The sequence below is a fragment of the Monopterus albus genome, unplaced genomic scaffold (genome assembly GCF_001952655.1).
Source record: "Monopterus albus unplaced genomic scaffold, M_albus_1.0 scaffold44.1, whole genome shotgun sequence".
NCBI lineage: Eukaryota > Metazoa > Chordata > Actinopteri > Synbranchiformes > Synbranchidae > Monopterus > Monopterus albus.
The window spans coordinates 1,001,457-1,013,870 of NW_018127924.1; the positions used below are offsets into that span (position 1 = coordinate 1,001,457).

At 41.2% G+C, this 12,414-nt stretch overlaps 1 protein-coding gene across 5 annotated transcripts in view; it reads left to right on the top strand.

The window, feature by feature from the left end:
• sulf1 (sulfatase 1) overlaps positions 1–12,414 on the top strand; it is a 65,383-nt gene that overhangs the window by 36,952 nt on the left and 16,017 nt on the right. For 4 of the 5 annotated variants that reach the window (XM_020599939.1, XM_020599940.1, XM_020599943.1 and 1 more), the window contains 4 exons: positions 7,222–7,513; positions 7,897–8,136; positions 8,702–8,853; positions 11,708–11,877. In XM_020599939.1, coding sequence (XP_020455595.1) covers positions 7,339–7,513; positions 7,897–8,136; positions 8,702–8,853; positions 11,708–11,877 — 737 coding nt within the window. In that variant the 5' untranslated portion in view covers positions 7,222–7,338. Of the gene's footprint in view, positions 1–6,768; positions 6,790–7,221; positions 7,514–7,896; positions 8,137–8,701; positions 8,854–11,707; positions 11,878–12,414 lie in introns of those variants that run through there. The other variant, XM_020599941.1, reaches the window with a different exon arrangement.

The following is a 12,414-nucleotide window of genomic DNA, read 5'->3' on the forward strand; positions in this document are numbered from 1 at the left end:
TAAAAAAAAAAAAAAAAAAAAAAATCCCCCCAGACTTCTGCTCTCTCTCACTCTCTTACTTTCTCCTTCTCTCTTTCTCTGTGCCACCATGCTAATGATTTCATGGAAAAGGAAGTCAGTCTCTTTATTCTTGACAATTACCTCAGTGGAAACCCATTAAAGCAATTTGCCACAGTTCTCTTTTGTGGTAAAAGGAATAATTTATCTGGGGTATATTTGACACGTCAAAGAGACAAGAGAAGCCACCCGTGAGTGAGCAATATATTTTGCTTTCTCATGTTCCTGTTTTCTCTTGATAAAGTGTTTCTGATGGGAGTGTGGCTTTTGACAAGAAAGTGGCTGGAGGAATATAAATGCACTGTATTTTATTCATCTGAGGTTGTCTGTCGCTAATGGTTTCCATTCATGGCTTAGAATAGATTTAACAAGAAAGTGCCTGCTTTGGGTCTATATCATATAACAATGATTCTGCTGATCCTCTGATTGTGAGTGTATGTTTTCATATCACACTATAAACCAGAGAAGTGGTTTCTCTTTTGTTCATTCTTCCTCTCCTCTATACCCTTCTCACCTTTTTTCTTTTAAATATATAAGAAAAGTACATTCTTAGTTATTCACAAATTTTATTATTATTTGCCTCTGAGACAATACATGGTTAATGCCAGTCCTGTTGACTGGTACTAATCTCAATTAGAAATTATTAATTTTGCTCCCAAACAAAGAGCTCACCCAAGGGTCCACATAGTTCAGGATATACTGCTCAAATCCTCATAACTTCAATGAAATTGGTACACATGCTCACAGAAATACTTAAATGCAAGTAGCTTTCCCCATTTCTGAAATGACCCCCTCCTGATTCCCAGCAGTCCATTTGATGGCCTGCAAGTTTTTCCCACTTTGAAGTTCATTCATTTAATTCTACATTAAGATGCATCCATAATATTGATGGGGTGGACTACTAGCGTTGGCACTACAAAAGGGTCTCACACCAGGTCTGAGAGAAACATGAGATGCTTAACTAATAGCCTTGAATGCATCCAATCCAGGTTCACATTTCACTGAGCTGAGGCTGTTCTTCTTCATTAAAGCGGTCTGTGTTGTTGCCCCCAAATAGACTGCATACCAGAGGATGTGAATTATTGCTAGCTAGAAAAATGGAAGTTTTATAGTTGTAATATGGCCAATATTTTTAATGCACCTGTCAAGGCTGATAATGGTGTAGCCATAAACGTCTTGCAGCAGTAGTGGTAACTTATCAGGGTCACTCTTTTTTTTTAAACTCTGCTCACCTGGTTTGATATTGTTAAGCAGTTAAATTTATGGAATTTTGCTTTAAAAATCTTGTTTGATATTTCATTACTCCTAAAGTGAAAAAGGCATACAATGTGACATCAATAAACTAGACTATTGTGATTGACTTAATAAAATACTTCTTAACAAAATTTGATCCCTTCTCACTGCCTCACACTTGGTTTTCTCACTGAACCTTTGGCATAGATTCTACACCCATGTGGGCCTTTTGGTTAAACAAACCAGTAGAGTTAAGAGCCTGAAAACATGTAGGTTTGAGCCTTTTTCCAGTGTGTTCCCAGCCAAGTGAGTGCACTGGGACAGAGCTCTCCTTCAGTGAACACAAGTGTGGCTGATGAGTACGAGGTGCTGCCCTTGGCCTGATGAGTACAGCAGGCCCTAACACAAGCCTATCTCAGGCTAAAAGGCCCTTGTCAGTTCTTTCAGCAGCAGACTGGCCAAATTCCCACAGATAATAGAAATAATTTGGACAAACCTCAATATTAATCTAATGCCATATTTGTTTATCCCCTTTGAAATGGTGAGCACTGGGACTGTGCCAAAAATGACTGGTCTGAGGCAAAATTCAAGAGATTTAGCATTGCTGTTTTCCATCTTGAGCTCTTTGGCATTGTTTCACAGATCAGTGTGTAGTTTATCTGTATTTTTTATTTGTTTCTTTCATGATTTCTATAATTCTATCTTGGGATACATTTGAGTGGAGTTTATGTACAGAGTTATGACTACAGTAAAGGGCTTTTACTGTTATTGTTAGTTTTGTAGTCATAGAATGGCTTACAAAATTCAGACTATGCCATCACTTTAATTCTCTTCTTTTATGCCATTGTTCCTCTGTGACTGAAACATGTACTGGGCAAATAAGGAGTGAGAGAGAGAATGGACAGGAATAAGAGGGGATTTGAGGGGCTTTGAAACGGCCATTGTCCTTAATAGCAAGGACCTTTATGAATGACTGCTTTACTTTAGTGGGGCATGGCATCTGGTTTGGGTCTCACATCTTGTTTTGGGAACATGAACCCACTCACCTCCAGACTCCCTATGCTAACTTGAACAAAATCCAAAGTTTGCGTTGATTGATGCACATTAGTGGACAAATACATGGCTTTATGGGACGCGTGGATTCACAACTGTGTGTTTTTCGCAGAAGAATTTCCTTATGTGTCTGCTCAGTGCGTTTGCTGTTTTTCACTGACAGCTGATGAATGTACATACTGCCACTGCTGACTGAACAGAAACGAGGCCAGAGGCAGCCTGTTTGCAATTGCTGGAATAAATATGCAGGCCAATCACAACCAGGCTTTACAAGACTTGTTACCTTCCATACCTCTGTACTTAGCCCCCCTCCACTCATTTTTCCCCCTCAGAGTTTTCCCCTCTTAACCTCAGTGTGTGGGTAGCCTCAGGTTGCTGAGGTTAGGTTAAACAAGCCACCATCAAAGCCATATTACCACACGGGTCAGAGAAGGGTCAGGGTGCAGCAGGGTGTGTGGTTTGAGGGCCTAAATGGAGGGCACAACTGCCAACCAGCCAAATAGTGCTGCCCTGGATGGTTACACAAGCAACAACTCTATTATGTTCAGCTTTGCTCTGTGCACAAAGCCCAGTTGTTTGTGTAGCTATACCAGATTACTGAGCAGTGCTGCACATACCAAAGAAGAGAATGGTTTTCTGCAAGTAAATTAGTGGGGTGTTGAAGTGTGCTAAAAGTCAACAGTGTTCATGGTCAATCTGAAAATTACACATCATTTATGTAACTGGCAGCTGTCTGAAAATTCCATATTGGCCTTTTTGTTCCACTTCTTTGAACCCCAGGGCATTTTATATCCCTCCTGATATTTCTTCCCTAAGTTAACCATGATAGTACAGTAAAGGCTCATTTAAAGGGTCATTAGTGCTAATCTTCCAAAACAATGAGGAACGAGAAACTATGTTCTCCTTGGTCCCCTGGCTCCGTCCAGGAATAAAGACCCTTTCTGTTCCACAGCTGTATAACAGTGTGTTCTGCTTATAGCACACAAGATGACAGCTATAAATAACATAATCCCTTCATATGGCCTTTATTTAAAATGAAGGGTTTATTAAATGAAAATGACATGGAAAACTGGGCCTACTCTCTCTGAGGGTTCTCATGGGGTTCATGAAATTGGTAACACAAATTGAAACTCGGATTTTGGAGGCAATTACTGTAAGAAGCAGTGGCAATAAGAGAAGAGAGGTTCAGAAGCCAATATATTGTAGCTTTCAGATTTCGCCATAGTCACTCATTGTTTTGTGCATTTACCAGTGCACTAATTGCCATTTTAACACATTCAGCAATGTTTACAGCTGTATAACATTTTAAGCCTGTCAGAACACCCAGAAGTGATTTTGTATCTTATGCTGTTATTCCTTGATAAGCAGCAATGAATAAAGCTGTATTAAACTGCCTAACATGAGCAGTTTGCCAATTATCTAATCTGGAATAATCATTAAAATATAAAAGGTATAGTTTTTAAGATAGAAATGAATAGACTCTATTAGGTATTTATCATGTCAGCAATAACAAAGGGTTTCTGAAAAAGTTAATGCATGTTTAACATGTCTTCCGTTGATTTTTATGCCCTGATATTGTGTTTTCTAGTCTGTAGCAGATGAGAGAATGCATGAATGGCACACTACCCTCTCTGTAGCCACTGGATAACTGTCTAAGATAGAGAGGCCAAACTCAAACAAGTGGTTACTGTAGCTGTGGATCAGACCTGCACAATGTTCAGGAGGGATTTTGGACCATTCTTCCTGACAGAGTTGCTTTAGCTCATTGTGTTTAAGTACATTGTGTTTGTACATACTTTTGACTTAGATGACCAAGTCCTGTAGAAAACCAATTGATTCTGAATGGTTAAATTACTTTTTCTTGCCACTGTAATTTTTATAATATTCAGCGTTGTACTTTTGATTGTGAGTAAAGTCACTCTCTATTGTTCTGGCTTTTTCTGTGAACAGGAAACTTGCAACATGTGCCACAGTCAGCCAACTACTGTCATTTTATTTCTGTTGTATAAATGGCAGCCACAAATCTCTACAACCCTGTCTTGTCACTTAGCTGACAGTTTCCTCTAGCAACTTTATGCCCCATATTAACATGAAAATTGACATTATTGAGGATGCTATATAATTGCTTTTTCTTGGGGGGGGGGTCACTTTGAGAATGACAGCTGTCAATGGGGGACCTCTGGCAGGCTCAGAGCTGCTAGAAATCCTTCTGCTCATAAGTGAACTTCAGATGACCTCGGTAAAGAGCATTGGCACATCCAGTAGGAAAGGGGATCAGGTGAAATTGAATTAGGATGAGAGGCAACCCAAAGGACAGATGAAGGTCGTCACTCATTTGCTATCGCAGCTCTGTCTTTTTGCCTCTAACTTTGACCTGGACCATCATATGTGGCACTTTATTAGCCAGTTGTTTCAGACAGTGTAGCCATTGATGCCAGTGTAGCTAACCCCATCAATATCACAAGGTTTGTCTTGGATATCGCAGTGGACCTTCTTTTTTTCACTTCTCTAAGTGGCATCAAGAAGCTATTGCTTGGAACCGTTGGCATCTAAAATTATATTTGCGCCGGGTGCTGTCATTACTGGCTGACTGGCTTACACTTGATTTCAGATCTTCCACAGACAGAAATAAACATTTGGGCTACATCTATTGTTTCTCAGAAGAGCACCCATGTACTGTATGTAGGAGAACTTGGATCGTCACGGCAAGAGAATGTGTTTTTGTGGGAGAAATACTTATGTGTGAGTGTCTTATGATTTATATATATATTTTTTTTTTTATTATTTGTCTCACCATATGTTTGTACAGTAGTTTGTGCTGTGTGTAATTCACTGAGGTTCCGTGCACTCTGCCATCCTTAACTGGAGGGGGTGTTTGTCCAAACAGCGCCAGTGTTTGCACAGGGCTGTCATGATGACTGGACTGGCTGGCCCGGACACTGTGCCAGTCTGAAATGCCGGAAAAAAGTGCTCCTGAAGCCCGAATCTGAAACTCTGCTTATCACATCCTCCTCTATCTGGAGGAAAAGCAGATAAACAATGTAGAGCAAGGCCAGGAACATGACTTTCCTTAGCCATTCACCCACAGCTTTGTCTGGATAATGTGTAGGATTTTGAAGATAATTGGAGATGGTGTTGTTTTATGGTGGCCTATAGATTTTAACAGATCACTGAGTAGATGTTTCTGATGCAGGCTTGTTCACACATGCATGATCTAGCTGAATAAAGAAAATTATGATACAATATGTTTGGGTTGATCTGTAGAAATGGTCTTGCATGATAAAATACTCTATGGAAGGCCCCCCTTTTACCATCTGCTGCACTGCCTGAAAAAGCTCAGGTGAAAGTAGATATTTTATTCATAAAATAACTAGTGCCTTAACTATGTCAACATAGTTTATTAATGCCAAAAATCATTTTAGCCTTAATATGTGTTATACAATTATCTGAAGTGCCATTCATTATGTAAATAGCCATTTATTTTTCTCTCTATCTTCTGCTCTTTGCCCATTTAGACTGACCCTTTTCACCCACCTTTGGGGTGTAGGTGGAGCCACCCAGTGGGGTTTGATCGGGCTCAGGTGTCGTAGACCTGCCATTTGTTTTCAGGCCATTAACCCAGAATAGGGAGCAGTATGGTGCTGCTCAGCAGGATTGCTGGCCATAAGGCACTTTTACACAAGCAGTGATGGAGCACTCATTAATACAGTTTCATGGTTAATCCCCAGCCACAAGCCATTATTTTTTTATTTGTTGTTACAGAGTTGCTTGATAATTTATATTGAAAAATTGTCAATATTAACTGCATGCACAGTCTTGTTGCATTGAGATTGTTGATTTATAGATTATTTGGAGTTTGTTTTTAAAAAGTATGACCTCTATTGGTCACAGCATGATAACCAAATTCTATAAACCACTACTTTCTTTTGAAGTTGGCAAGAGCTCAGGCTTAAGCTTAATATTACTGGCATTTAGTTAAAACCCTTGTATGACCAATCATGTCATTCTAAATGAGCAAGAAGCTGCAGAGTGACTTGATCATAATCATAATCTAATCTGTGATTAGCCACAGTGGCTCTGAGGTTAATGTTGTGGAACTTTCTCTCTGCCTGTCGTGCCCACTAAGCCCCTCCGCCCCTAGTATGATCCCATCCTCCTCACCAGCCCCCGGTCACACTCGACTCACCAGAGGGTGACTTATGAGTGACAGGTGGAAGGCAGCCTGCGATTGGTTCCCACAGGAAAGTGGCTGTGGATGTTTGAGTGCAGACAGCCAATAGCGTGATTTCAGCACACTTAGCTGAACAACAGCTTTTCAGTAGAAATGGAAAGTTTTTTTTGTGTGTGTGAATGTGTTTATCTGACACAGAGTGAAAAACACAACGAAAGGTACAGGAATATAATGAGAAAAGACCAAACAAAATGGATCTCCTGGGATTCTGTGAGGTAATGTGTTTCTAGATCTTCACAGCTATTTTGGTGTTTATTTTCATGTGATCTAGCTGATTTTCCAATTCAGCTCATGAGAGTTGAGGGATGTGGAGGGATTTTTGTTTTCAGGGGAGAATACTGTCAGCACGCAACATGCGTAAGAACTGTTGGGTAAGTTTTTTCCTTTGTGGATCATCGAGGGCTACAGTGCAGGAGAGTCTTTTTTGGCTTCTGTGTTTATGCATAAACTGTTGTGTGAGTATGATTTGTGACCAGATGCACTCAATTTATCTGAAGTAAATATGATGAAACATTTTTAAAGGGACTCTAGGCTTTTCTTTCTGAGAACATGATGTAATTCTCTATCATATTCCTTTAAAATTGCCTTGTTTACTTGTCTTCCTCTTGTAATGTATCCATGTGTTTTCTGCTTCTGTTTCCTCACAGTGAACCACGACTGCGAGAACTATACGGGTGTGAGTGAGTAGCCTGGCAGGACCACTTCTCCCTCCGTTCATTAATTTTCCTGTCTTAACCATTTTGTGGCCTGTTGTCTGAGGCACCATGCTGATGCAGTGGCTGGCCTGGTTGGCCCTGCTGTCACTGGACTGGGTTCCCTGTAGCTGGGCCTTCACCACCCCCAGGGCACAGGGCCTGAGAGGTCGCATCCAGAGAGACCGCAGAAACATTCGGCCCAACATCATCCTCATAATGACTGATGACCAGGACGTAGAGTTGGGTAAGGCTGGCACAGCTCCTGGTCTTCTTGGACCTCTACAGACACTGTTTGCTTTCCATTTGAGTCATCATTCCTCTATAGTCACCGTCTTAATCAAATTTTTTTTTGTGAGAGTTTGCGCAAGAATTCCTGAAATGTTTTTCTGCACATGAAATAGAGAGATGCCATAAGCCTGTGCTGAATGGCTTTCTGGCCTATTAAATTATCACAATTTGAATAAGCTGAACTGTTTAATCATGTGAAAATAAGTAAACAATTTTCCTTTATCAAAGAAAATTGTCATTTCAAGATGTGTATTGGCATAACCAGAGTTTTACATTATTAATAAACTTAGGATTTCACTGCACCCAGCATTGATCTTCATACTGTATTTTGTCTCCCAGGTTCTCTGCAGGTGATGAATAAAACCCGTAAAATCATGGAAGATGGAGGCACTACCTTCACCAATGCTTTTGTCACAACACCCATGTGCTGCCCATCACGATCTTCCATGTTGACGGGCAAGTACGTCCACAACCACAACACCTACACCAACAATGAAAACTGCTCCTCCCCTTCCTGGCAAGCTCAGCATGAGCCCCGCTCATTCGCTGTCTACCTCAACAACACTGGCTACAGGACAGGTTGGTGAACACACACAGACACTAAAATACAGAAATCAGCATTAAAAGTCTGCTGTATTTTAAAGACTTCTTGATGTAGTGTTGGTGGCGCTTTCTCTTTCTATATAAAACTGATACTTTTCAGGTAATGATGGTTGGGTACTGCCACTGCTGTTATCAGCTCAGATCACCTCCCAGACCTTCTGTTTTCACACTGAGCTAGACTCCACTGCCCTGTCTGCTGTGTGAAATGCAAATACTGTGACTGCGCCAGGTCGCTGTCGTCCCTCATCAGACAGTGTTTGTGTGAGTGATGGGCAGGCGTTGGACTGGGTAGCTCAGTGGGGTCCTGTGGGCTGCAGCGCAGCCTGTGGTTTTTGAGCTGATGCGTTAGTCTACAATTAGCCGTCTCTGGAACAGGCTGGCTCTCTGCCCAGCCTATCCAAGAATGATGTGCACTAAAGCCAGAGAAAAAGAGATGGCAAAAAAGTTGTGCATGACATACATGCACACAAAATTAGGATTTTCACATCTGCAGGGGGAAAATGGACATGACAAAAAACCTCTCTCTTCTTCTCATCTGCAGCCTTCTTCGGCAAATACCTCAACGAGTACAATGGCAGCTACATCCCACCTGGGTGGCGTGAATGGGTTGGATTGATAAAAAATTCTCGCTTCTATAATTACACTGTCTGTCGGAATGGTTACAAGGAGAAACATGGTGCAGATTATGCCAAGGTATGTGTTCCCATAATTTCTAAAATGAGACTCACTCATTCATTTTTCCCCTCTTAATGATCTAAAAATAAAGACTTCACCTGACAAATTGCAGGTTCCACTCATAAATACAGGCAGTGGAACACTTCACTTACTGTATCCTAGTGCTGTGGCTGGGATTCTCATTTGAGAATTAAAGGGAATGACTGACTTTTCATTGTCTTTCTTCTTTTATGCACAATCCTTGTATTATCACGCACCTTATCTCAGCATCTAGACCCTGTAAAATTGAAGCATCTTTATGAGAAGCCAGTGGTGTCTGTGATAAATGCCACCCTGCCCTTGTTTTCAGCTATTTTTGTCTCACTATGAAGTTTGGTAGAAGGATTTTGTACTTTGAAAATAAACTTTTTAGGGAGAAATTCAATTTCACATGGTCAAATTCTGGAGATAAATTGTCTCTGGATGGCATTGTTGGAGTTTTCCTCAAATTTGTTTTCATAGCTCAGTGCTAGTATCTTCTCAAGTAGTGTAACCCTGGTTATATTAGGAATCCGTGAGGAGGGTTTATAGTTTGGATACATGTCAAGTTTCAAGTTCCAAAAGGTGGTCAAACAAATGTTTGGACTGCTGTTCCTCTGCCAACTTGACCTGAGGTGTAAAGTTACCCACAAGCTGAGGCCAAGGTGTTTATATGACATTGACTTGGTCAGCAGACTGTGGTTTAAAACCAAATGGACACACTATTTGCTGTTTACTGTGAAAAACCATTAACCTGCTGCCACTTGGACAACCACAAATCACAGAGTGCAGCTGGCACACCAAGTCATTGTGATGAGTTGAGGCACATACCCGGTGGTTTCATCCATTTAGCTCCCATCTTATTTTCCATCTGTAGGAGGATGAGTTCACTAAGGTCAAGGCCTTTGTGAGTTGTTCATTTTGAGTGAGATTTGTTTGAGAATATGACCCCTTTCTTCACATTTTATAGAGACAGCTGTAGTAAAACACAAAGCAGAATGTGCTACTAGTTAATGACATATTGGTGTCATCAGTGATGATATCATTTCCACTGATCAGAGATCAAGAGGTTAGGGAATTAACACACAACTCCACAAAGCTTGTAAATTCCAAGCCCAGCTGCATTAACAGTCAAACCGTGTAGCTTGTTTAAAAACTTAAAATGTCAAATCTCAGTTTAAATGGATGTTACTGGGAAGTTGAACCTTATGTGGCTGCCACTTGGTACTAATCATCTCCAAATGGTTCTAAGAAAAGTGATACTCTTCACCTTCCTGATCATTTTATAGCTGAGGCCAGGCCTTCTCCATTATGGTGTCACTTCCTCTTACCCTGCTCACCAGCAGTGGCTCATTTTTGGAGAGCTGGCAACACTGAGTAAAAAGTATGGCAGTGCTTTGCCATGTGTAGGTACCAGCCTCCATGGGCATGTGTGGACTGACTATAAAGCCTCTTAATAGAGACAGGATGAATCAGCCAGAACAACCTCTGACGCTTCATTGAAGTCACCCTTTACACATTCATTCTCAACCTGGCACTCCCTTCCGTTTGTTGTGTGTGATGCAAAAGCAGTGGCATGACAACACTGCAGGTGGGATGGTTTATCTACTATTGTAAAACGTGGCAGCGCCATTGTGATTGTAGTCCAGGGTGTGACCACATGCACATATAAAAAGAAAAATCAGATTCCCTCACCACAGCTGGAATAAAGTTGTTTTTTTATGTCACACCTGTGTATTGTTTGATGTTACAATTTCACATCAGATTTGTCAGATTAATGTAAAATTAAAGTTTGGACATTTGGATGTGGGGGGAAAAAGGAAAGCAAAATAAGAAAATCAGTTTCACCTTGGGTATAGACAGCAACAAATCAAGTACACAGATAGCTTGACAGTGCTATGTGGTACATATGGCTAATGTTATGATATATCTCACAGTAATGCTCTTAGCCATGCATCCTGAGCAGCAGACCTTCTGTTATGTCCATGGCCAACATGCAAGTTGAGCTCGGTGCTTAGAACCTGCCATTTCAAGCAACTCATGCTGTAAATAGATACAGAAATACTCAAATTTTCTGTTCAGCTTTCCATAGAATGAAATTTGAACAGTTAGCCTAAAATCAGTTGCTTATCAATTATACATTTATCTCACAAATGAAAAATGGTTTTAGTAAATGGAGTTCAGTTTTCTGTTTGACCCTTTTTTATGAAAAAGTCTGACTGAAAGATGTGACATGGACCCTCAGGGACCTTGTATCTCTCCTGTCTCCTATATTCAAGTCATAGCTCACTCCAGCTCATTTCCATTGTAATGTCGGAGGCCAATATTTTTTGAGGTTACTCTGGCTGATTTGTGTGTGCCAGCATTCTTCACAGTGAATGAGAGAGGACTAAAGAAAAGGAGATGCGTTAAGAGAAAAGGGATAAAATAGGAGAATGCAAATGGATAACCCAGAGAATAGTAGAGGGTTGGAGCTGTCATAACAACATACCATATGAGAGTACAAGGCTCCTGTCATCATCAAGTGGTGTCACATTCAACAGTGCAGAGATTCACTGATGAGGCAGCAGCCCATGTACTGTATACACATGCACACACACAGGCAGGTTGCCAGCTGTTGATTCAGCAGATTGGTACTGTAGTGCACTCAATGGCCCCTGTTCATACCCCCACTGGCCCCTTTCCATATGAAAATGACTGGATGAGGGAAAGCAATGTGTAATGGTAATTAGACTGTGGACCAGTTTTATCAAAGCTTATGTTGTTTTGCATTTTTCCACAGTTCTGCCTTGACTTTAGCTCTGCAGCACTTAATCATTTCTATTTATTCATGGTTTTTGCTCTCTTTTTCTAGGACTACTTCACAGATCTGATCACCAACGACAGCATCAATTTCTTCCGCATGTCCAAGAGAATGTACCCTCACCGTCCTGTGATGATGGTCATTAGTCACGCGGCTCCTCATGGCCCCGAAGACTCGGCACCTCAGTATGCTGAGCTGTTCCCAAATGCTTCACAGCACATGTAAGTTACATCCAGGCTCACATTATTCCTCCCACTTAAACACACACACACCATGGTTCCTATGCAGGCCTTTCCACCCCTGTGACTGTTACACGCCTATACTTAGATTATATGCACAGACATTCTGGCAGCCTTCTTCTGCTGCTGTGTAGACTTTTTCTTGATAACATCGAACTTTTTTTTTTTTTTTTATGATTTGGTGTATCTAACGTTATTGTTGTCCACACTCCCCTCAAACCCCAGTGATGACAGGTTGATGAGTAGCTGCTGGGTCTGATGACTCAGCAGTGTGAAATCAAAATCATTTATTTTTCAAGAATTGCTGGGGCACAAACTGTGGAGAAGATCAGGGCTAGATTTGTTTATGAAGCGTTGTGCTCAAGCAAAGCCCACGTTGGCCTCCCATAACTAACATCACTGAGTTGAGGCAGTGCTGCTGCAGTGGTCTGGGTTGTTCCATGGCAACATGCCCTGCCATCTCCAACAGGCTCCCAGGGAGCACTGCTCCCCTGGGTGGGGTTGGGGTGGGGGGGAGTG